Source organism: Aquila chrysaetos, unplaced genomic scaffold (assembly GCF_900496995.4).
Source record: "Aquila chrysaetos chrysaetos unplaced genomic scaffold, bAquChr1.4, whole genome shotgun sequence".
NCBI lineage: Eukaryota > Metazoa > Chordata > Aves > Accipitriformes > Accipitridae > Aquila > Aquila chrysaetos.
This window is the reverse complement of record NW_024470390.1, coordinates 11,103-34,090: the sequence shown is the minus strand read 5'-3', so window position 1 is coordinate 34,090 and position 22,988 is coordinate 11,103. Positions and strand designations below refer to the sequence as shown.

General features: G+C 52.5%; 2 protein-coding genes across 2 annotated transcripts; one reads left to right on the top strand and one right to left on the bottom strand.

The window, feature by feature from the left end:
* Positions 1 to 7,992: 7,992 nt before the first annotated feature.
* LOC115338146 (zinc finger BED domain-containing protein 4-like) lies at positions 7,993 to 9,687 on the bottom strand. The gene is made up of 2 exons (XM_030006586.1): positions 9,161 to 9,687; positions 7,993 to 9,004 (listed from the first exon to the last, which is right to left on the bottom strand). Exons 1-2 carry the CDS (start codon positions 9,685 to 9,687, stop codon positions 7,993 to 7,995), a joined length of 1,539 nt encoding a protein of 512 aa, XP_029862446.1.
* Positions 9,688 to 12,256: 2,569 nt separating this feature from the next.
* On the top strand, positions 12,257 to 22,705 carry NAPA (NSF attachment protein alpha). Its single transcript, XM_030006597.2, has 11 exons — positions 12,257 to 12,424; positions 14,842 to 14,921; positions 15,152 to 15,268; positions 18,659 to 18,705; positions 19,038 to 19,115; positions 20,650 to 20,705; positions 21,145 to 21,229; positions 21,334 to 21,438; positions 21,669 to 21,737; positions 22,088 to 22,138; positions 22,268 to 22,705. The coding sequence occupies exons 1-11, from the start codon at positions 12,327 to 12,329 to the stop codon at positions 22,367 to 22,369; spliced, it is 888 nt and encodes a 295-aa protein (XP_029862457.1). The 5' UTR covers positions 12,257 to 12,326; the 3' UTR covers positions 22,370 to 22,705.
* The last annotated feature ends 283 nt before the right edge of the window (positions 22,706 to 22,988 follow it).

The following is a 22,988-nucleotide window of genomic DNA, read 5'->3' as shown; positions in this document are numbered from 1 at the left end:
AGAAATCTGAATCCCATCCTCTGGCTAATTATCATTACACAGGTAAACTGGAAGTAGAGCTTGTTCCTTCAGCTGGAATGCTGACAGATACTGCAGTTGCCTTTCTGTATTCTGATTTAAGGAATTTATTTAAAAAAAAAAAAATGTGTGAACAACGATTTGTGTTCTTTGGGGCGGGGAAAGCGGTAGCAAAGCCCTTCAGTTTTAAACTGTTTACGGTGCTTTTTTGCATGGGGAATGCCTTGTTCTTGTGTTTCAGCCCGCTGCTTTAACGTGCGCTGCCCTGCAGTGACACCCAACCGGAGAACCACGCTGAAACGTGGCAATGCCAAATACTCATTGCCATACGCTCTTCCTTTCAGTTGTGCCCGTGCTTTACAGCATGCAGGGCTTATCTGCTGGCAGTAATAACTACTGTTGCTAATGAATTCACTGCTGTGTTTGGTAATTGCTTTTGGAAGGAGGAGAGATGTCAATATGTGAATAATAAATTGTGCTGATTTCCATTAGGCTGCGAGTGATCAAATAATTTGCATGTTGCTGTTTATTACCAGGTTCAGATACTTGGATGCCTCTCGAGAAGGAGTTGTTTAAAAAGGCTTTTTGCATACACAAGAAGGATTTTCACCTGATACAGAAGAAGGTAAAGCTGTTAGACTGAGGTGTTGACAGTTTTAACCCAGAAAGTCGTATTTTGAATTGTGTGTTGGAATCCTGTTCTCTGAAACCTAGTGTTTGCTTAATGCTAAAAAGACACCGGTACAAGACATTATTTGCCCTAATGTATCATTACAACAGAATATTTAGTATCTCTGGTCAAAATACCAGAGATGGTAAAATAATAATGAAACATTATGCTGACCACCTGCGTGAAACATACAGTTCTGCCCTTCCAGCACTTCTTTACAGCCTGTTCAGAAGAGGACGGTTTGTTTTCTGTCAGATCTTACCCATCTGTATGCTGGAGCTTCCATGGCACGTTGCAGTGCGATAACTGGAGAGAACGGGGGAAGGACAAACTGTGCTAGATAGACTTGTTGTGTATCTGTGCCTTAAATGTTTTACTACAGTGTTTCCATTATACATTGCTTCTGTTTCTCTCACAATAGATTTGTTGCAAATATTCTGGTAAAGAAATCAAAATTTAATCACATAGAAGAGTTAGGTTTGATTAAGAAGTAAAATTGTGAAGCATAATGTATAGGATCGTTAAGTTTGAAACGTAGCCATAGAAACTTTAGGAACTGTGTTATGTGTGACTATAGGAACCTTAATATTGTTAAAGTTGGAAATAGCTAACCCTAGAAACCTCACTAGGAAGTGACTGGTTTTTCTCTGTTTTGTTTCAGGAAACTAAGGAAACCGTCGTGGACACCAGTTTGCTGCTTGGAAACCCCCTTAGCCTTCCCATCTTGATTTGAGTATCGAAGATTCCGGTCAGTAGCGCTAAGTGTAACTGACCAATGATTGTTTTTAAATAAGAATATTGATAAGGTTATATAATCAAAGGACCAGTCCTTATAAAGGTTAAATTTAAGAACGAGCACAGTATGCATTTTTATGTAAAGAGCTTATGTAACAATGACCTGACAGAAAAAGTCTATAAAAACTGATGGATTTTGATACTAAGTGGGACATGCCTTTGGAGGAGCGATCCCCCGTGTCCCCAGCGCTGCGATAAACAAAGTGCCTGCTTCTTAACTTCACATTGGTGTTAAGGAGTTTTATTCTAGATTTTGGTAACAGATTCAGACTAAGAATGTGTCCCAGTGTGTTGAATATTACTATATCTGGAAAAAAAAAATTGCATTTGACCACAGTCGAGCTCAAGTAATAGGAAAAAGGGTCAAGAGAGACAAGGATGAGGTGGAAGAGACTGAAAAAAAGGTAGAAAAACTGCTGGGAATTTGTGCTAGATGCTGTTCCACACAGAAAACATCTTCCGATGCTCTCTGAAAGGTGCAGCAGATGCTGCCCAGGGAGAGGTTCTGGTTTTATTCTGCTGCTGCTTTGATAAACTTATTCTGTAGAATAACTTTGAAACAACAAAGCAGTACTTCATCGTTAGCACATGACTAAAATGTGCTTTTACTCCTTACAGGCAGTATTTGTTCTTAATGTGCTGGCACCCTTGCTGATGTAAATAAGATAATTCCCAACTAATTACTAATGTTAATAATCCTGTTACATTAAACTTGTTGCTGATGACTTTCAGGGATATTCTGTCACATTCCAGTGCTCCATAAAAGGAACTGCTGGTGACGTGGCTCTGCATGGGGATTGCTAAAATGTTCCTTGCCAGTAAACAGGGATTTGGGTCACAGATTTTTTTTTTTTTTCTTGTGGTATAAACTGGGTAACCGTGTATCTTCAGTGCTTAATTCTGCACTTTAAACCTGTTGTATAGACTTTTGTGGAGGAAAGTGCTATTCCACTTACAGTAGTATAAATAATAGGGTTTTTCTTTCAAGGCCTGTGTTTGCCCCCCATCCTCACAGTGGAATTAAAGCAGTTTTTTGGCTATTTAGTGTTCAGAGGAGTTCACCTGGGCAGACTTGGGCTGATACATTTTTGTGCTGGCTGTAATGAATGCAATCTAATTGCCTGGGCCAGTCAGAGATTTTTCAAGCTAGGTTTTTTTTTTTTTTTTTACTTTAGCTGTCCACCTTTCTGAAGAGAAGGGAAAATTAATAAAGGCTCTCTGTTTTACAGGCTGTTTGCAGCCCAAAGAAGAGGTGCTGTTTTCTGCCTAAGGAAAGCATGAAGATAAAGCAGAAGAGTTATAAAAGGATGCCCTGCAGCACAGGCGGTCGTCCTGCGTTCTGAATGAGTCTCCATAGGGGGCTGGAAGTGCAGACCATCAAGGTGTATTTCCGTGCAGAGTGTGCAAAAGGTAGCTGTTAATCTTTCTTCTAGAAACCTGCTGCTTTTGGCTAAAACAGATTTAAACTTTCAAAGCCGCCCAGGGGACAGAGGGGGAGCTGAGCGAAGGGCAGTTTGAGGATTACCTCTGCCCCTTGGCCTTCTTGCAGTTTTGTTTGACTTTCAACCCAAACATCTGTCTTGTTTAAACACTAGCGTATCCCGCAGCCAGGGGTACTGGCGGAACGAAAGGAAACAAGGAAACTGTGTCCTACCACGCATCACAATATACAGAAATTCACAAAAGTAGAAATAATGAAGCTTGGTAACTGGGAAACTGTGATTTCAGAGTAGCAATGAGGTTAGTTTTCTCCATTTAGAAAAACACGTGAACTTTCTCTAGCATCTGGGCAGTGGCTGAGCTCTGAGGAGGATTAGATGACACGAGGTCACCCCCACTCTTCAACCTAATCCATCAGGAGCACAGCAGCAGTCACACCAATGCTGAAAAACCACCTCGGCTTTTCCTGCTGTGGAAAAGTGCTGGGTGAACCTGCAGAGAAACTTTGCCAAAGGCTTTCTGGAAGAAAAGCTGCGACTTTGTGTGTGTAGTGTGTTTTTAAAAACTTATTTGGGTTTTCTCAGCAGTTACTGCCCATGGCTGGTGTCGAGTTTAATAAAGAAATGTGAAGGCATCAGATGTTCCTTACTTGTACCAACATGGTGTAGGAGTCGGTCAGAAAATCAGCATTGTCTCAACATTGTCATCAGGAACATGAACAGTACGTTACCTGACAACGGCCTGTTTGGAGCGCAGTGGCCGATCCCAAGAACGGAATGTGTGGTACAAGGCTCCTAGAAGGTACCTGGCTAGAGCCGTTAGAGATAACCGCATAGCTACTGTCAAAAAGGATGGATTGCAACTGTTGCCATAACATCGATGAAGAAATCATGAACTTTAGACGAACTTTGCTTCATTATAATACCAAAACACACCTCCTGGTCGAAGGCTACCCGCCTCCAAGACTTACCACACCTCGGACACTGACCCTGCGCCTGCGTGATAGCCTCGCTCGAGAAGGGTGGAGATATGATAATTGTATTCTGAGAAGGGCAGAGACTCCTGAGGCAGAGGTGGAGCAAGGTGTGTTACTAAGCATAAAAGATGACTTCTGAACAATGGGAATTTGAAGCTTCCCCACCAAGGACCACGACGATCGACGACGCAGCATTAGCTGGACCCGGGACCGTTAGGACGTCTTGAGATCAGCGGTGGTAGCTATAACCTCTCTTTCTCCTCTCTCTAAACTTAACTTTACTTTTCTCCTTTCTTTCACCCATCTCTAACTATCGCGTGCCTCTTCACAGGCAATACAATAAAGTTTTACTGTGTGATTACTGCTATCCCTTTTGGTGTTGGTCACCTTAATTTTGCACTTTCGAGATCGTAGCAAACGAACCATCACGAGTCCACCGAGTGGACTGTGACATTAAACTGGCGTCACGGACAGGATACGAACCTGTGCGGGGAAACCCCATTGGATTTCGAAAAGATGTGTGCTAAATGCAAAGATGTGTGCTAAATGAAGTACCCGTGCCTGGCATTGAATTACAATTATGCGTGGTTGGGAAAATATGCAGTAGTTAATGACTGTAAAATAGCTGTTGTACAAATACTAGAAGCTCTTGACTTCTGTTTTTGTTTAACAAAGTCCTTTGCCTCCATTTAAAGCAAAAGTTGGATGCCCTTGGCCCTCACTTGTTGCTCTCAGTTTCAGGGTTTGGGGCTGTTAGAAAGAGACAGACTAGGGAAATCACTGAGAAATTCTCATCATATTTAATACCTTGTTTTGCCATAAAGGGATAGTCATGCACAGCATTTCAGATCTCGACTATAGCACTCTTCTGAGCCAAGTAAAGTGTTTTTTTTTTAAATGTGCTTTCTACGTAGCTTATAAATTGGGTTCTTGAATAGGAGATGTAAAAGTTCTTGGACTGCTCTTGCTGGTTATGCTATAAATAATTAAAGCAAAGTTCATTACGCTTGGTTGGTGGTGCGAACACGGCATGCTACATGTACATCAGTCTTGAAAGAAGAACCTGGGCGTGTGCTTCCACAGGCCCAGTCCCTCGGTCGGTGGGCAGGGAGGGGTGTAAAGATGGATCCTTATTATTCCTAAAACTCTCTTAAAGCTTGAGACCGCAAACCCGTTGAGTTCGGGGACTGCTCCAGGCTGTAACCTGCTGTTGTGTCGAGGCTCCTTCACTCTCTTATCAGTCCGAACGCAAACATTTCCTTCATTTTGCTACTGCAAAATACGAGGTACCGGCTTTTGCCGCCCAGTTCCTGTTTGGTGAGGGATGGAGCAGGAGCTGCGTGTGATGTGGTGATGTTCCCTGGTTTGATTTACCATCAGAGAGTGTTCGGGCACTGCAGCAATAGACATGGCAGGAGAATTGGGGTGGTTAAACGTGTTTGGTCTGCTGTGAGTTGTCTCAGTTATCTAGTGGGAGTCAGTGTTAGCCTTTCATAATATTTAAAGCACCATAGCCAGTTGTGTATTATTGCACTGATTTGTGTTTATTTGCATAAATAACACTGCCTTGCTAAACTGCATTTGGTAGTGAAAATTGAGGGTTTGATTAGTTCAATGAATGAAATATAAATAAGGGGTCTTGTCTCCACTGTCATTATGCTAGGAGGGATAAAAGGCTTTTTTTTTGTTGCCAGACCACAAGATTTTCATGGCTTTGTTTAATTTTTGCTCGGCTGAATAGTCATGTCCAGTACAAACAAATCCGTATTTCGGTTCCATTTGCTCTTTAAAGGACCAGTCTTCAGGTCTGGGCCTCAATAAGCTTCTTTACCCAAATGTCGTGGTTTAACCCCAGCCAGCAACTAAGCACCATGCAGCCGCTCACTCACTCCCCCCACACCCAGTGGGATGGGGGAGAAAATTGGGAAAAGAAGCAAAACTCGTGGGTTGAGATAAGAACGGTTTAATAGAACAGAAAAGAAGAACCGAATAATGATAATGATAACACTAATAAAATGACAACAGCAATAATGAAAGGATTGGAATGTACAAATGATGTGCAGTGCAATTGCTCACCACCCGCAGACCGACACCCAGTTAGTCCCCTCGCGGCAATTCCCTGCCCCCACTTCCCAGTTCCTATAATAGATGGGATGTCACATTGAAACGGGGAGTCAAAGGAACCTTAGTAGATATAGTAGATATATGGATGTAGATAAGAACTGTTTAATAATTATCTAGCTTATAATGAAGTTAAAGAAATTTCAGTAGAGGTAGACACGGCCCAAGAGGATGAGAAGTGGTGCTTAATGTTTGCATTGTTGAGGCTGGCTGGGGCAGGAGATAGTCCCTGATAAGAAGCAGCAGTCGACCCCAAAAACCAGCCAAGACCGGCCTTGTGACTTTTGGAACTAATTTTAATAAGAAGCGGGGATAGATCATGCCTATGTATAGGCGTATTGCGAAACGCCATGTATATGTAACACTTGACTGTATAAATTTGAAGCGAACTGCCGAGTCGGGCGCGCACGACTGGTGGGACTACCCCCCGTGCTGCCCAGCGCTGAATGAACATACCCACTTTACAATCTCACCGATTGTGGAATCTGTTTCCACACGTCAACATGGTATGGAATACCCTGTTGGCCAGTTTGGGTCAGCTACCCTGGCTGTGTCCTGTGCCAACTTCTTGTGCCCCTCCAGCTTTCTCACTGGCTGGGGATGAGAAGCTGAAAAATCCTTGACTTTAGTCTAAACACTACTTAGCAACAACTGAAAACATCAGTGTTATCAACATTCTTTGCATACTGAACTCAAAACATAGCCCTGTACCAGCTACTAGGAAGACAGTTAACTCTATCCCAGCTGAAACCAGGACACCAAAGCAGAAGGAGGCTTTGCAGAGCGGGTGCAGACGTTATCCTTTTGCTTCTCATAACTTGTATTTAAAAAAAAAAGAAAGTCAAAGAAACTTTTTTTTATCTAGCCCTTATGATTCCAAAGGGAAACCAGCTGCCTTCCGAAAACGAAGACAGGCCTTTCCGTAATGTTCATTTAAGTTGGCAGCAGCCCTGCCAGCAGACAGGAAAGTGGCTGTGAGGGCTGAAAGTTTTAGCAAACACAACAGGAAAAAAAAGCTGGAAATGGGGGGGGGGGGGGGGGGCTGGGTTTTTTTTGTTTGGTTGGTTTTGTTTGTTTTTTTTTAAAGAAAGTGGGACGTTGCAGCACTGAGCGATCGATCTATGTACGTACATTAAGGTACCGACCTCTGCTTGCTACAATTGTAGCTCATTAGTATACCCCAGAGGAAAACCCAGAGGTGATTTCAAGTGAAAGCTGATGTATTTTGCAGGTCTTTCCATGCCCTTTGCTGCAGGACATCCCAGAACGTGCTGTTCCAGGCCGTGTTAGCTCCGCAGAGCCCCAGTGTCCTCTTGGGCTACCCTCCGCTTGTGGGTATTGGAAAACAACGCGCTGTGGTCGAGTAACGTGGTATTTGTGGGTGTTGGCACACCTGTGTCTTGTATCCATGTGGGATAAAGACATCACCAGGCCTGTATTTGTGCTGGTGGCTTGGCACCTGTCCAAGCCTGTTCTTAACTCCTGGCTTGCCCTGTTTACATCTGAAAAAACACTCAGGCATGGACCGGGCCTGAGTTTAGGGAGCTTGAGGATGCACTCAGGGCTTTAGGCCTGGCCCAGGCTCTCAGCTGCGTGCCCTGGGTGGGTCTGATGTGGGTAGGGAGGAGCGGAGGTCTTGAGCAGGGAGCAAATGAGGAATAAAAAGAGGAATTAAAAGAGAGCCTGAGGAATAAAGCAGGGACTGCAGAGTCTATGGTGGATGAGAAAGCGAGTGCTGGAAGGCGGTGTGCTCACACCTCCTCCAAAGCTCACTCTTCGCTGCGGGCGTTGCCAAAGCGATGACAAAAATGCGTAGGCAGGAGTTTGGAAAAATACTCGGCGCTGGCTGCTGCTGCCGTAGACTCAGTAACTGCGGTGGGGCTGTTGGGCTGGCGTCTGAAAGCCCCACGGGTCGGTTAAACACCTGCAGAGCTGTGGAAGGGCTCCGCGTGCGTGCCCGCCTCTAGGTGTGTCAGCGCAGAGTTCTGTTCCGAGTCTCGCTACTGTTTCTCATCAATTCTAAAAAGTCAAAATTTTGATGTAGGAACAGAATTTGGTCCAGGTTCTCCGGCGCCAGGACGGCTCGCCGATGCTCCATGGTGCTTTCGCTGGTGGTGAAGGCCTGGTTGGGCAGCATGGCGGTTGCTGGGATGGCGAGGTACTGCCGGCTCAGCCGTGCCACGGCTGGGAAGCGATGCTCATTGTTCTTCCACCAGTCCAGCGGGTTGGTGCTGCGCTTGCGGAGAGGCTCCACGATGTAGTTTTCCAGTTGTTGGTGGATCTCGGGCATGCTCTCTGTTGGGTCCTTCCCCAAAAGGATGTCGTACATGCTCTGTGACGGGGTGCTTGAGCATCTGTCCTTGTGAGCAGACAGCTGGCTGCCTGCATCTCCACCATCGGCTTTATAATCTGAGTTTGGCATCCAAAACTGGGTAGCAGATGGGGACTGGTGATTGAAGATCTGCGACAGCATGTTTTTGACTCTCTTGTGCAGCTCGCTTCTCAGGCTGGGGCTGAGAAACCTCATCTCCTTGAAGCGCGGGTCCAAAAAAGAGGCAATAACTGCTGGACTTTCTAGCACTTTCTCATCCTCTGACAATCCCCAGCGCTGTGTCAGTTCTGACCTGATGTTGCCTACCACTGTCTTGATGACGGCGCCAGCCTCTTCTGACTGCTGTCCGATGGCGGTGACGATCCTGTGGATGCAAGGCATCAGAGACAATACGGACATGTTCTGCTCCTCACACAGGAAGGACATCGCGATCTTGATCGTCCTCATGACCGGTACCAGGTCCTGCAGGAGTTTCCACTGGTGGTCGGCCAAATTCTGGATGGCCGCTGTGCCCTTGGGGTGTCCCTCCAGCACGGACATGATGGCCCACTTCAGGTCTAAGAGACTCTTGCACATTTCGATGGTGGTTATCCAGCGAGAGCCCACATCCATCACCAATTTCAGTTTGGTTTTATTGATGGCTTCCAGCTTGCTGTTCAAGGAGCAGGTGGCTTTTGTGTCCTGCTAAAAGTACCTGACGATGCCCCGGGTGGTGCTCAGGGCTTCTTGGACCTGCTCAACTTCCAGCCCTGCTTTGATGCAGAGGTGAAGGGTGTGAGCGGCGCAGCACAGGCTGCTCCAGCCGTACGTGTTCTTCAGCTGCTGCGAGTTTGCTGCCGTGCTCTGCGGGTTGTCGTGCATAACACAGAAGACTGATTTGCTGGACAAGCTGAATTCGGAGAGGACGGCGGACAGTTTCTCCCCTAAATCGCCCTCCTCCGCTTTGTCTTTGTGCGCTTGCTGCGTCTCCATGACGCACCGCACCCGCCGCCACTCCCCGTTGATGAAGTTGGCCGTGACGGTCAGGTAAGTCTGGTTGAGCTGGGAAACCCAGAACTCCATGCAGACCACGATGGCCTGAGCTGTCTGCAAGTAGCGCTCCAGGTGCTGCTTGACCACGTTGTACCGGTGCCACAGCATGCTGGAGAGCTGCACGGGCGACGGGAGGGTAAAATTTGGCTCCAGGTACCCAATGAGGAGCCTGAACCCTTTGTCCTTCACCACGGAGAGAGGGTGCAAGTCACGGAAGATCATCTCCAGCACCAGCTCCAGGATCACGTCAGTCCTGGGTTCCAAACAGGACGCGGCGTGGTAGAGGCCGCTTTCCAGTGTCATCTGCCGAGAGCATTTGGCGGCATTTTCCTGAGCTGCGTAGTCGGATTCGGAAGTCTGGTCGTCCTTGAGCTGGGAGAGCAAGGTGTCGCGGATGCTGTGCTTCCTCACCAGGTGTTCCCGCGTTGTGGTGGTGCTGTTGTGGAAGGAGAGCTGTTTCTTGCAGACATTGCACTCCACGTAGGCATCTCCCAGCTTGGTGTAATAGTTTCACACCTTGGACTTGCGACGGTCGGCGTAGAGCGCGGTGCTGGTGCCGTCCTGACCGCCGCCTTTCTCTCTTTTCTTCCTGGACGATGGCCCGAGGTTGGCTGCCGCCATGTTGTAGGCGTTGAAGACCATTGAGATTTCCTCTGAGGAGACAAAACGCAACGCAACATTGCCTCAAATTTTAATTGAAACCTCACTTTGGATCTTTGTCCTCTAGCCCCGTGCGTTATCCTAAATCGGAGGCAACCGTCAGGAGGAAGCCTCACGGTGGCTGCCACATGCTGTGTTCAGATGCTGCTATTTTTTTGGAGGGGGAAAAAAAAATAGGGAAAAAAGCCCAAACGGTGCACGTACCTTGTACCGTCCGTGGGTAGGACTGCAGGACGAGAGGGAGAGCTGGTTCCTCTGTCGCTGCCTCCTTTGGCTGCGCCTCTCCACCCTTGTCCTCCAGCTTAACACATTTCTGCAAGAACTGAGATATTCTCTTGGAGTTTACATCTGCCATGGCTGCCTTTGCACGGGTTTGGAGGGGGGGGGACGAGGACCCTTAAAACAAGGTGGGTGGCTCTCTAATCCAATCTCCGGCCGGGGCTGGGGGGGGATCAGACCAGTGAGGGACGGCTTTGGCAATGCTTTTTCCCTAAGGATGCAGGCTGGGGGGGGGACACGAGGGACCTACCCCATTAAAATTCTGGCATTAAATGCGAGGTCAGACCCTTCTTAGTGACGCAAGGCCGGTGGCGGTGATGGCGTTGTCACCCCTCTTCTGCTTTAGAGGGGCCCGGTGCTGCTGCCAGTCACTGCCCGCAGGAGTTTCGTAGCATTTTTTTGGTCCTAAAATTTTCCCCAGGCGCTCGGGTGGGGAGTCTGGGGTTAAACCAGTGCAAGATGGGAAAAATCCTCATTTAGCCGGTGGTAATGGCACTGGAGGGAATTTTGGCGGCATCTAAGATATTCCCTTCCGTCTGGGTGTTTCGGCGAGATGTTGCTGGAGCGTTCTAAATCGGCGTAAAGAGTTCAGCGATGAGGAAACCTCCTCCTTGGGGACGATTTCCCCCCAACTACCACGAGCGCCTCCGCTCTTACTTCATGCACCGAAAAATAGGGGTTTCTGCGCCGTTCCCTTACCTCCTCTCCGCCGGCATGAGGGTCGCAGAGATGCGGCAGGCTGCAGCACTGGTGCTGCCGGGCCGGGAGCTCGCTGAGGAGCCCTCCAAGGCACCGTGAACCTCGTGGTGAGGACGAACCCCTGTTGTTTCACACCTCTCTAAGAATCTCTGTCCACTTCTCACAGGCCCGGCGCTGGGGGGACACTGGGATTTTACTGCACCAGGCAGCGTGGCAAACACCGGCAGCATCAAACCAAGGGGTTTTGTGGCGACTGGCGTGACGTCTGCTCAGGGGGTGACTTTTGGGGGGAGACCCTCTCCCCTAGCCTCCCCCTCATCTCTGTCCCACCACCAGAACTCAGTGATGCACCCAGCAGAGGCACCGGTGGCAGAGATTGCCGTGCTGGTGACGTTGTCTTTCCACCCACAGGCAGGTGCCGTATTCAAGTGATTCTGCCCCAAAAACATTTTCTGCTGGCCAACGTGCTCTGTCGATCGACGTTTCGCCTCCCCTCCTCCCAACTGCTGCTGGCTGTCGGTGTTATGTCTGGTGCATACCGAAGACCGCAACATAGCTTGGATGGGGTAATGAGGAGATCGTTAAATGGCCAGCAGGTCATTAAATACTCACGCCTTCGTCAGCAGGGATGCTACCCTTTCACCAGGAAGTAATTAATCTAGGGCTCCTCTCAAAAGTTCCTGCTGGGGCTGGAGGTGGTTGTTAGCAGTGGGGGGGATGACGACAAATGGATCTTAAAATCCTTATGCTCAGCCCTCACTAATTATCTGGAGCTTCGTTAAATGAGTCGTCGCTGCCGTTGTCCTGACCCCTCCGTTGTCAGTACCCTTTCAAGTTGGGGGAGAAGCAGCACCGGCCCTGCTATGCCCTCAAGTAGTTGAGTGATGTCAGCATGGTGGCCGTGCTGTCAGCGCTGTCACCCTGGGTGAGTGTGGTGCCAGGCAGGGGTGTGGGCAATACCTGACCCCGGGCTCCTTCAGGACCCGCCCCCCCACCCCATCACTAAGGCGGGCTGAGCCCAGCGCATCAGCCCCACGTCACTGGAACGCGTCAAAATGCCTGAAAAGGAAGAAAATGGCCCATTTTGGGGGCTGCGGGTGCCTGCTCCCCCCCAGCCGCCAGGGAGCGCCGTCTCTCTTCCCCCCAGCCCTGCGGCGGGGAGACGAGGAGGAAGCGCTGCCCCTCTCCGTCGCCCGCCTCACGTGGGCGCCGCCTGCCACTGCGGCGCGCTGCCGCCGTGTCACGTGAGGGGGGCGCGTGGTGGCGTCAGCTGAGGCGGAGTGCCGCGGCTGCAGGCGGCCGCCATGGATCAGGCCGGGAAGGAGAAAGAGGCCTTGCAGCTCCTGGCCGAGGCCGACAAGAAGGTTCGCGGCTCCCAGTCTTTCTTCGCTGGCCTCTTCGGGTGAGTGCGCGCCGCAAGGCCCGGTCCGGTCCGCCCCGGGGTTGCCTCCCCTCCCCTGGGGGGCTGACAGCGGTGGGGGGCTGGGGGCTTCGAGATGAGGGTGCTGGGCCCTGGGTTGGGGGGGCGGGATGACGGGGGGCACTGGGGGGCAGAGAAGGGGTGTAAGTAGTTTCGGGGGAGCTTTGGGGTGAAGGTGTTGGTTTCTGGGGGGGGTTGGGGTGGAGGGATGGGCACTGAGGGGCTATGGGGGGGCAGAGGAGGGGTGTTAGGAGCTTCTGGGGGGCTTTGGGGTGAAGGATGGGTGCTGAGGGGGTGCGGGGGGCAGAGAAGGGGTGTTAGGAGCTTCTGGGGGGCTTCGGGCTGATGGGTGGGCATGGTGGGGGTGCTGGGTGTGGGAAAAAGGCACTAGGAGCTTCTGGGGGGCTGCGGGGTGGGCACTGGGCAAGGAGTGTTAAGAGCTTCAGGAGGGCACTGGGGTGAGGGATGGGCACTGGGGGGGTGCTGGGGGGTGGCAGAGGGCATAAGGGCATGTTGTGGGGTGTGAGGGCTACAGATGAGGGTGGGGAAGGCTGTTAAAAACCAGCAAGTGCTCTTATGGTCTCTTGATTCATCGTAAACTCGTCCCTTGTTTTTGGCCTGGGCTTTACGACCAGTTCAGAGGGTTTTGGGTTTTTTTTTTAACTTTAAATTCTGCCATGCGCAGTCCTGGCTGGTGGTATGTCTCTGCGGGGGCTTGTCGGGGCTGAGTTCTGCTCCCCCCTGCCCCGCGTCGTACTGGCGAAGGACAAACCCCAGGGGTTTGATTTGCCCCCTTGGTGCCGCTCAGACTCACCTCCGTGCAAAGACCAGGCCGGTTTCATGCCCACGCTGCCTGACCAGGCCTGGCTTTAACTCTGGCTTTACACAACTCCAGTGCTAGGGGAGAAACGAGAGGTGCTCTGCGCTTCTTAACGTTGCAAAATTTGGCTTTAACTGGGCAATTTCATAAACAAGAGTGAGCCTGTCCCTTGCCTGATAAGGGGGAGGTTTGTTTTCCTTGGGCTGTGGTTGGGAAGGAGACACTGGGGGCAGGTTTTGTGCGTGGGGGGGACTGGAGCAGTGGTTTCTGCTGCCCTTCGCTTCGCCATGCTATCGCGTTTCCTTCAGCTCGCCCTCCTTAACGTTATTTAATAGCTCCAAATTAACGCGAGATGGAAAACTCGGGCGTTTAGGTGTTAAATGGTAATTTCTAATTGCAGCTGGGATTCTCTTGAGTTAAAAGGCCGTTTTGTAAAGTGCTGAGATCTCCCTGGTCATCTCAAAACGGCCTTGAGCCATTGTCAGCCCTACGTTCAGCCGCCAAAATCCGCTGGATGCTTATTGCCCTTTTATCCCTGTTATCAGCTGGCGTTTGGCAGGGATGGCATTGCTGGGAACGCGGTTTGTTCCTTGGGCGGAGCGGCTGCCTTGATGCTTTCCTTATTTTTTTTGGGGAGCAGGAGAACTTTGCTGCTCAAACCAATCCAAACTGGTGAAGCTGCTGACTCCAGCGAGTTGCTCCTGCCAAGCCCCTGCCATGTCTCTCACTGCAGGTTTCTAGTGGAAGGGAGGAAACGCGAGCAAAACTGCTTAAGCTTGTGCTTAGAAAAAGCCCCAAAAACACAAATGTGACTGTAATAAGCTCCCTTGAGTCGCCAGCCGGGATTTCTAGTTAGAATCGGCAAGGTCGGCAGAGGAACGTGCTCGCTAGCAGAGCTGGAGAGCTGGTGCTGGTGTGCTGCAGCCCCTGCATTTCAAAACAGGTCATTGTTGGACGAGCTGGCTCCCTCCCCGCTCCCCTTGGGCTGTTTTGGGGGCCGGGAGGCTGCTCCAGCGGGTGCTGGCTGTGCCCCCGGTGGCAGAGGGAGGGCCGTGAGCCAGGGCTTCGCTGACAGGAGCAACGTGGGTTCATTTGGGACTGGCACTTCACCCATTCGCTGCAGGAGGGATTCCTCTGCTTGTTAATTATTAATAAAAAAATGCTTCTGTGAAGGACTGACCCAGCTCCCCCCTGTCTGTGGGGAGATTTAGAGCAGGGAAGGGTTGGGGTTCTTCCCCACGGCTGCGAGCACGGCTCCTCTGGCCGTGCAAGCCACTGGGCCGCCTGTGAGCTTCGGCTCGGAGCAAGTAGGCAGCAAACCCGCTTTTCTCTCCCCATTGGCCTCTGTTTTAACTGCAGCTTCCCGAGAGAGTCCTGCAGGGGCCGGGTCTCTGCCCCCTCGAGCTGGGAGAGACTCATCTGTGTCAGCAGCTCGCCCCAAGGAGCCTCTCTTGCTCTTGTTGGCAGCTGGAGTGAAGCAATGCGATCCCCCCCCCCCCCCCCCCCCCCCCCGCTTGGACATGGGGTTTGAGCTTCCCAGCAGGCATTTATGCAATGCCTGGCTTCTGTTTGCTTCCAGGGGCTCCTCCAGGATAGAGGAAGCATGCGACATCTACGCCCGAGCAGCAAACATGTTCAAAATGGCCAAAAACTGGAGCGGTACGTGCGTGCGCGGCTGTGAGTTGTTTCCCTGGGCTGGGGGTGCAGTCTCCTCACCTTCTCCAGGGAGGAGTGAACCCCTCTGGGTCTGAAAGCTGGTACAGGCTTGATGCTGCTGGCTTATTTTAGCTTGATTTTGAGCCAAGTAACCTGCCTGCGCCTAGCTTTTTCATCCCATCTCTCTGAAATGGTTAAGACGACGCTCCTGAGCTTCCTCTCTCCTTCTCCAGCCGCAGGGAATGCCTTTTGCCAGGCAGCACAGCTCCACCTGCAGCTGCAGAGCAAGCACGACGCAGCCACCAACTTTGTGGATGCGGGCAATGCCTTCAAGAAAGCTGACCCACAAGGTAAGGGCTCGATTTCCCTCCAGCCTTTCAGAGCCGGGGATCGTTCAGCCTCCTGAGCTGGGGAGCACGCATAGAACACCCCGATTTCAGTTACCAGAGGCTGCGTGTCGTGCATATCCACTGGGTTTTTGCCCGTTACACAAGGGTTTCTCCTTGGTGTGTGTTATCCCATCCTTTCAACACCTTTGGGAGCGAGCCGAGATGCTGTGGACTGGATTTGACGTGCTTCCCCTGAGCTGTGAGTCGCTCCGGTAGCTGACAGTAGGCAAAGTTCACCTCCGCAGCCAGTGTGCCTGCCACATGACATCGGTTCCCCCCCCCCCCCCCCCCTTCCGTGGGAATCCCTGTGCCGCCCGCCGAGCCTGACTCTGAGCATATGGCTTCAGCTGAAGCCACAGAAGGGGTTTGGTTGTGATTCACATGTCGATCGCGCTTTGTTTGGGTCCATTCGCTCCAGGGTTAGAGCAGTTCCTGGGCTGTTGGGAGCCGAGCCGGGGAGGAGATGTTCTGGGCTTGATGGACCAGCTGAGAGTAAACGCTTCTCCTTGATGGCTGGCGTTTTCAGCTGGCTTCAGTGGGACAGGCGATGAGTTGGAGTGTCCTGTGTGTTCCTCCGTGGGTGATTTGGATCCTAGCTCTCCTCTGCATGATCTGGAGCGCAAGAGGGGAATATGGTGGTGGAAGCTGATGAGCATGGGCTGTCGGGTTTAGGATACGAAGAGGGGAAGGAGTGTAAGAGTTGGTCTCGCTTTCCTTGCGTTTCCCCATGCTGCAGGGGAACGTTTTGCTGTTCCTGGCAAGCTGTCTCGCTAGTTTACTGTTGCCCCCAGGGTTATCTGTACTGGGGCCGGATCAGTTTGGGTGATTTTCAGAGAATATAATGAAATAACCTGAGGAGAAAACAAAATTTAATCTCCTGGAGGATTTGTTTAATCTCCTAGAGATTTATGTTCTGATTATCCGCTCGCGCTGCTCTTGACCTGCATTTTCCTCTCTCGGGTGGCTGTGTGAGCTGGTGTGCTGAAACGTGCCCACTCCCCCACCCTGGTGTGTTGTGGCTTTCGGTAAACTGGAGGGGAAAGGCAGAGGCTGAGCCTGCCTCTTCCTAATCAGAGGGCAAAAACCTTCCTGAATACACAGGAATTCGCTGTGGTGGGGATGGGTCCATGCTAGACAGAGCCTTCTGGCGGGTGAGGTGTTCAATGGGGCCAGCTGGACAGGCCAGGATAAAGACACAACCCTGTAGGTGAACTTGTGGAGAGAAAAACATGGTTGAACACTGCCTGTGTGTCCACGACTGCCTCTTCTCGGTGAACTGACTTTGTCCTCAGAGCTGGTTAAAGGCTGCCTTTACCCAGGAGCTGCAGGCAGCAGTGTCGGAGGGACATGCTCCTGCCCTTGGACCTGAGCACCTGCGCTGCTGCGGTCCCTTGGGTCGGCCGTGACACGAACTTGGGATCTAGCCCCACTCCCTTCTCTTCCCCCCACTGCTCCCATCTCTCCTCCACTGTTAACTGCTGTCCCACATACCCGGGGCTGGGTGCAGTGAAGACGCAGCTGTGACAGCCGTCAGTCAGATGGCAGCTCCTGGGCTGCTCGGCTCCCTGGTAGGGAGCACTGCGAGCCTGACAGTTGGGAGCAGTCAGAAAAAGATCCGTCTCCTGGAGCCTGGCATTTAGCTGCAGCAGAGTTCCTCCCACACCTCTTCAGAGTCAGCGAGGGGAAGGCACCTCCTCCTGAAATACAGAAAAACGCTGCGGCTTCAGCCCCCGTGTCCTGGACTGTGGTGGATCTGGGCGCTTGTCTGAGCAACAAGTGCGTCTCCCTTCGGATAAGCTTCTGGGGTGAAATGCCACAGAGGGGGCCAGGTCTGAGTCGATGCCGGGGTGAAATGCCACAGAGGGGGCCAGATCTGAGTCGATGCCAGGTTAAATCCTACCCCACAGTTTGGGGAGAGGCTGTGGAGGACTCCTGCCTTGGTCCTGTGGGGCAGGAGGGGGGCTGTAGAGTTACTGCAGGGGCTTATCCCTTCACAGGGACTGCATCCCAAATGTTTAGGGGTCTGCATCTCAAATGCCCTTACACCCCAAACAAAAGCCTTTTGTTCTGGGAAACTGTCCTGGTTTCAGCTGGGATAGAGTTAATTGTCTTCCTAGTAGCTGGTACAGGGCTATGTTTTGAGTTCAGTATGAGAAGAATGTTGATAACACTGATGTTTTTCAGTTGTTGCTAGTAGTGTTTAGACTAAAGTCAAGGATTTTTCAGCTTCTCATGCCCAGCCAGCGAGAAAGCTGGAGGGGCACAAGAAGTTGGCACAGGACACAGCCAGGGCACCTGACCCAAACTGGCCAAAGGGGTATTCCATACCATGTGATGTCACATCTCATATATAAACTGGGGGGAGTGGGGGCGGGGGGATCGCCGCTCGGGGACTAGCTGGGCATCGATCGGCGGGTGGTGAGCAATTGCACTGTGAATCATTTGTACATTCTAATCCTTTTATTATTACTGTTGTCGTTTTATTAGCGTTATCATTATCATTATTAGTTTCTTCTTTTCTGTTCTATTAAACCATTCTTATCTCAACCCATGAGTTTTACTTCTTTTTCCCGATTTTTCTCCCCCATCCCACTGGGTGTGGGGGGAGTGAGTGAGCGGCTGCGTGGTGCTTAGTTGCTGGCTGGGGTTAAACCACAACAGAAACAAATAACTTTACTCATGCCTCCCAGCTCCTGGGCTGGCCCGGCGGCACAGGGCACTGGATGGAGTGGCTCTGGGTTCTTTTTGCTACCTGCCCTGCTCTGGGGACCTCAGGAGATGTGTCCTGTTCCCCTCCCCTGCTCCTATCTGCCCCGGGGCATGGTGCACCGTGAGCAGGGCTGTGGTGGAAGCGTAGCAGCACCAGCTCCTCGGCACCTGGCTAGCTCGGAGGCTGCTGTTAAAGCCTAAACCTCTCCACATGCCCCTTGGCTTCAGATAACTCCTGTCTGCAGGAGTTAACGACAAAAGCAGAGTTGCTGATCTTGTAGGTGGTCTGTGATCAGAAACCTCTGATACGGCAAAGCGTCCATAGGCTGCCTGGTGAAAACTGGCTGACTCTTGGCCATCAGCTGCTGGAACGCTGGGGCACGGGGACGCAACAGTGCCAGCAGAGAGTCTTTGATTTGTTGTTCTGCCATCCTCTGATGGTTGCTGTCACTGCTTGTGTGCTCTAAGTTTCCCTCGAAGCCTGTAGCCTCAGCAGCTTTTCTTGAGTAGCTATTGATCTTTGAGCATGCTATAAATACAGCTCCCTCACTTTGGGGAGGCTGGGAGCGGGAGGGAGGGGTGGCAAACAGCACCACTCTTCCAAAATGCCTGTGCTCACAAATCTGTTCTTTTTCTTCTCAGAGGCCATTAACTGTTTGATCAGAGCTATCGAGATCTACACAGATGTGGTAAGCCCGGCCGTGCTCTTCTCACCAGGAGGGAGGGGTGGTGAGGCCGAAGGGTCTGACCCACCTCTCTGCGCCCTCAGCTTAGAGAGATCAAGTGGGGAGTTATGTCTAGCTTGCTGGCGTTGCATGGGGCCGAAACCAGCGCCCAGTGAGACCTGGAGGCAAACGTGTGGTGGGCAGGGGCCAAAGCCTTCCCTGAGCGCTGGGAATGGCGAGTTTGGCAGCGCTGCCTGCCCTCAGAGCAGCTTTCCTGCTCCCGTTGGGCTCGGAGAGCTCTTCCCAGCACCCTGGCGAGTGCCAGCTCAGGTGTGCAAACTCCTTTCTGCTTCCAGGGTCGGTTCACCATCGCTGCGAAGCACCACATATCAATAGCGGAAATCTATGAGATGGAGCTGGTGGACATCGAAAAGGTAAACGCGGGGGAAGAGAGGGGAATGCTGTAGGGCAGGTGGCTGGCTGTCGGGGCACGGGGAGGCACGGCTGCATGTCCTCTGGCTTTCCTAAATGCCACCTTCAATTCAAGCAGGGATTTGGAAGCGGTCAAAACCCAGAGGCTTCGTGGCTCCGGAGGGCTTTGCTGATTCACCGCAACCCCGGCAGATGAGCTCAGAGCTGTCACGTCTGCTCAGGGTGATGTACCCTCAGCAGGTCACCCTTTACCCTCAGGCTGTTCTTGCTTCTTCCCTGAAACGTGCCCGCTGCTCCGCTGAGGTCTACCGGCTGCCGCCGCCATGGCTTTAAGCCCCAAATACCAGCGATGCTTCCTGGTGTGTGCCAGCCCTGCGCAAACCCAGGAAGGTGCTTGGAACGGCCTTGACGCTGCAGCTAACAAAAGAAAAAAAAAAAAAAAAAAAAAGCTTTGGGCTTGTGTGGGGCATCTGGGAAGTGTGAGAACAGTTTGATTGGAGCCATCTGAGAAGAAATTGCCGCTACCGATGGAGGTAGCGAAGCCCTCCGGCTTCCTGGAGGCTCAGGTGCTTGTGGGGTCCCTCAGGGCTGCCTCCACAGATGCTGTTCCTACCCCCGTGGCTCTGGATTCTGACTCAGTGGGGTGGTTTTTTTTTTTTTCTTGGGGGATAAACCGGGTTCATTTTAAAGGGAAACAAGTTTCCACATCCTGTGTGGATCTAATTCAGGCTTCTGCTCGTTTCCCGAGTTAATTTAGGGCTGTTCTTGACACTCCTCTCTGACACCCTGCTTGACAGTTCCTGGGAATAACCCATGGTGCTGTCCTGCCCTGCCGGTCACTGTTCCCCGATGAGTTCCTCAGAGAGAATAACATAGGGATTTGCCCTCAAGGCTGGGCTTCGGAGCTCTGGGAAAGGGCCGAGCTTGCTCAGCCGGATTCGTGAGCTCCCATCAGGAAAGCCTCCTCTTCCTCGGCACCGATCCGATGCATTCTGTGGCAGCGATACGATTTGTCTTCAAATTTAACTGCCTAGTAGGTCCCCAGCCTGTTGGCAGGAGATGGGTGTGAAACGCACCCACAGGCAGCCAGGAGATGAGCCGCCCCCTTAAAGAATGGGCTGAAAAGAGAAAAATAACTTTCCTCTGGGGAGGGAGCATATCTTTGCTCATCCTGATAAAGCTGCGATGTGCTGGGGTGCTCACCAGGCTGGCATCCCACCCCACCCCCCCCCCCCCCCCCCCCCATGAAGGTCCAAACCCTCTTGCTGCACTGACCTTGTCTCGGCGGGGAGCTGCTGGCCAGTTGCCACCTTGGGATGGGAGCCGGCCACTGCAGCCAGCACAGATGGCAGTGCGGGCAGCAGAAGCTGCGTGGGCGGCTGGGAGCAGGCGTGCGCCCTGCGAGGCCAGGCTGGGGAGGATTCTCCCAAGCACAGCATTGCTGCAGGCTCTGCAGCTCCCATATCTTTGTATTTTTATATATATGTATTTTTTTGGCGGTGTGCTACGCCCTGACTGTGTTTGCGTTCCTCCTAGGCGATAGCCCACTACGAGCAGGCTGCGGATTACTACAAAGGGGAAGAGTCCAACAGGTAAAGGCAGAGCAGCCCTGCCCGTTCCCGGCACTGCGGGAGCTGCCGGAGCAGCTCTCCCCATGGGATCGGTGCTCTGGCACGGCGTGGGCTGGGTCAGGAAACAGATGGTGGCCGAGTTTCTGTCTACGAAGCGACATCCCCCTCTGAAGCAAGCGGCCGTTGGGTGTTTTCGCTGCTGCTCGCTTCCTTTTTCATCCCTGCCACCCGTTTCTGATCCGGCTTTCTGCGTGCCATGCCAGGGGCGAGAAGAGAGCTCCCGGTGCCGCTGGGCTCTTGCCCCCCATCATGGGGAACCCCACTTCCCAGTGTTTGGGTGGGAACTGGGGTGTCAGCGGCATGGGGAGGCCTTGCTGGTGGGGTTACGGTTCTGTGGGCAGCACGATGCTCAGGGCAGAGAGCCCTGCCCTGAGCTCTCTCGGCTTTCCTTTCCCCACAGCTCTGCCAACAAGTGCTTGCTGAAAGTGGCCACTTACGCGGCCCAGCTGGAGCAGTACCAGAAAGCCGTGGAGATCTACGAGCAGGTCTGTGCCTCCTGCCCAACACACTTCTTGGGAGAGCTTCCTCCAACGGAGCTCCCTAAATAATTTGGGAAATCTCCAATCCCCGTCCTGATTGTCTTCTGCAGGTGGGCACCAGCGCGATGGACAGTCCCCTGCTGAAGTACAGCGCCAAGGAGTATTTCTTCAAGGCAGCCCTCTGCCACTTCTGCATTGACATGCTTAACGCAAAGGTGGGGGACAGGGCACGGAACCCCCGCCGGCACCGGACAGTGGAGGGTCGGGAAGGGGCTGGGGCGGTCTCTCCTACCCTCTGGGCTAGCGGGGACGTGTGCTGCTGCTCAAAATAAGCTCCCAAAACAAGCCCACCCATGGGAGCTGCTCCCCTCGTGGGTGCTCCTCTTCCTCATGCCCCTTCCTCCTTGTGCCCCTTCTGCCTCATGCCCTTCCTCCTCACCTCCAGCTGGCTGTGCAAAAGTACGAAGAGATGTTTCCAGCCTTTACAGACTCCAGGGAATGCAAACTGGTCAAGGTGAGCAGCAGAACTCCCCTCCTTCCTCTCAGCTACGTCACGGGGATGGAAATGCTGCCGGGATGGCTTCCCAATCCCAGGAAGTACGATAAAGGGCCAGGGGCTGGGATGAGCTGCAACCTGGTCACTCCCTGGGAGGCTCCTGGCTGCGGTGGGCTCTGCTCCAGCCAGCCCGGGCAGCTCCGTCCTCCCCTGCCGTGCTCCAAATCCATTCTTGAGGAAGGTGGGAGCGAAGCCAAAGCGAGTGGAGGGTTTTTGGGAGGGTTCCCCCTCCTTGGGGAGCACAGGACTGGTGAGGGGGGTGTCTCCCCTCACTCCTCCCCCTCCCCTTCCCTGCTTTTGTCTTCCAGAAATTGCTGGATGCTCACGAGGAACAGAACATCGACAGCTACACTGATGCGGTAGGTTTAATGCTGGTGCCAGTAAAATGTGGGAATTCACCCCAAACACGAAGGTGGAAGGAGCCCCCTCTTCCCCCTCCAGCTTCCTCCCAACTAACGCCTTCCTCCTCCTCTCTCCCCCCCCACCAGGTGAAGGAATACGACTCCATCTCCCGGCTGGACCAGTGGCTCACCACCATGCTGCTCCGCATCAAGAAAACCATCCAGGGCGAGGAGGAGGACTTGCGCTAGACAGCTACCCCCCACCTTTGTCGACACCCCCCCTCCTTCCCCTTTTCTGGAGCCATTCCCGTTTTCCGGAGCTGCTCCCCCCCCTTGTACATGGACCCCTCTTCAGATATTTAATGGTGTAATATATTCCCTGGGAGCCTGGGGTTGGAGCTCTCCCCCTCTGCCCTCCCTTTGCTCTGGGGTTCCCTGTTCTCCCTGGGGGCTGCGGGTGTCCCCTGGCCCCAGGAGGGGTGAGAAGGAGGAGGAAGGGCAGGGGCTGCTGCATGCGATGGCGTCGACGGCGGGGCTCGGCTGGCTGTACTGCATCCTCGCAAATAAAAACGTTGCATGAGCGGAGACGGGCCAGGGCCTGTTTTGGGGGGGGGGGGGCTACCGACCCCCCCCCTTAACCTCCCAAAACCCCCAGCGCTGGGGCTGTCTTTGCCTCCTCCCAAAGGGTAACGCTGTCCCCGGCCTCGTTAAGGCTCCTCGGGGGGTGTTGATTAAACGAGTCTGTGCCGTACCTTGCCCCACAGGCCCCCCTGTTGTGCCCCCATGGCTCCCCCCCCTTGCTAACGCCCCGCCCCGGAGGCGGAGCAACACAACGTTCACCCCGCCCTCCCAGAGGGCGGAGTCCCAA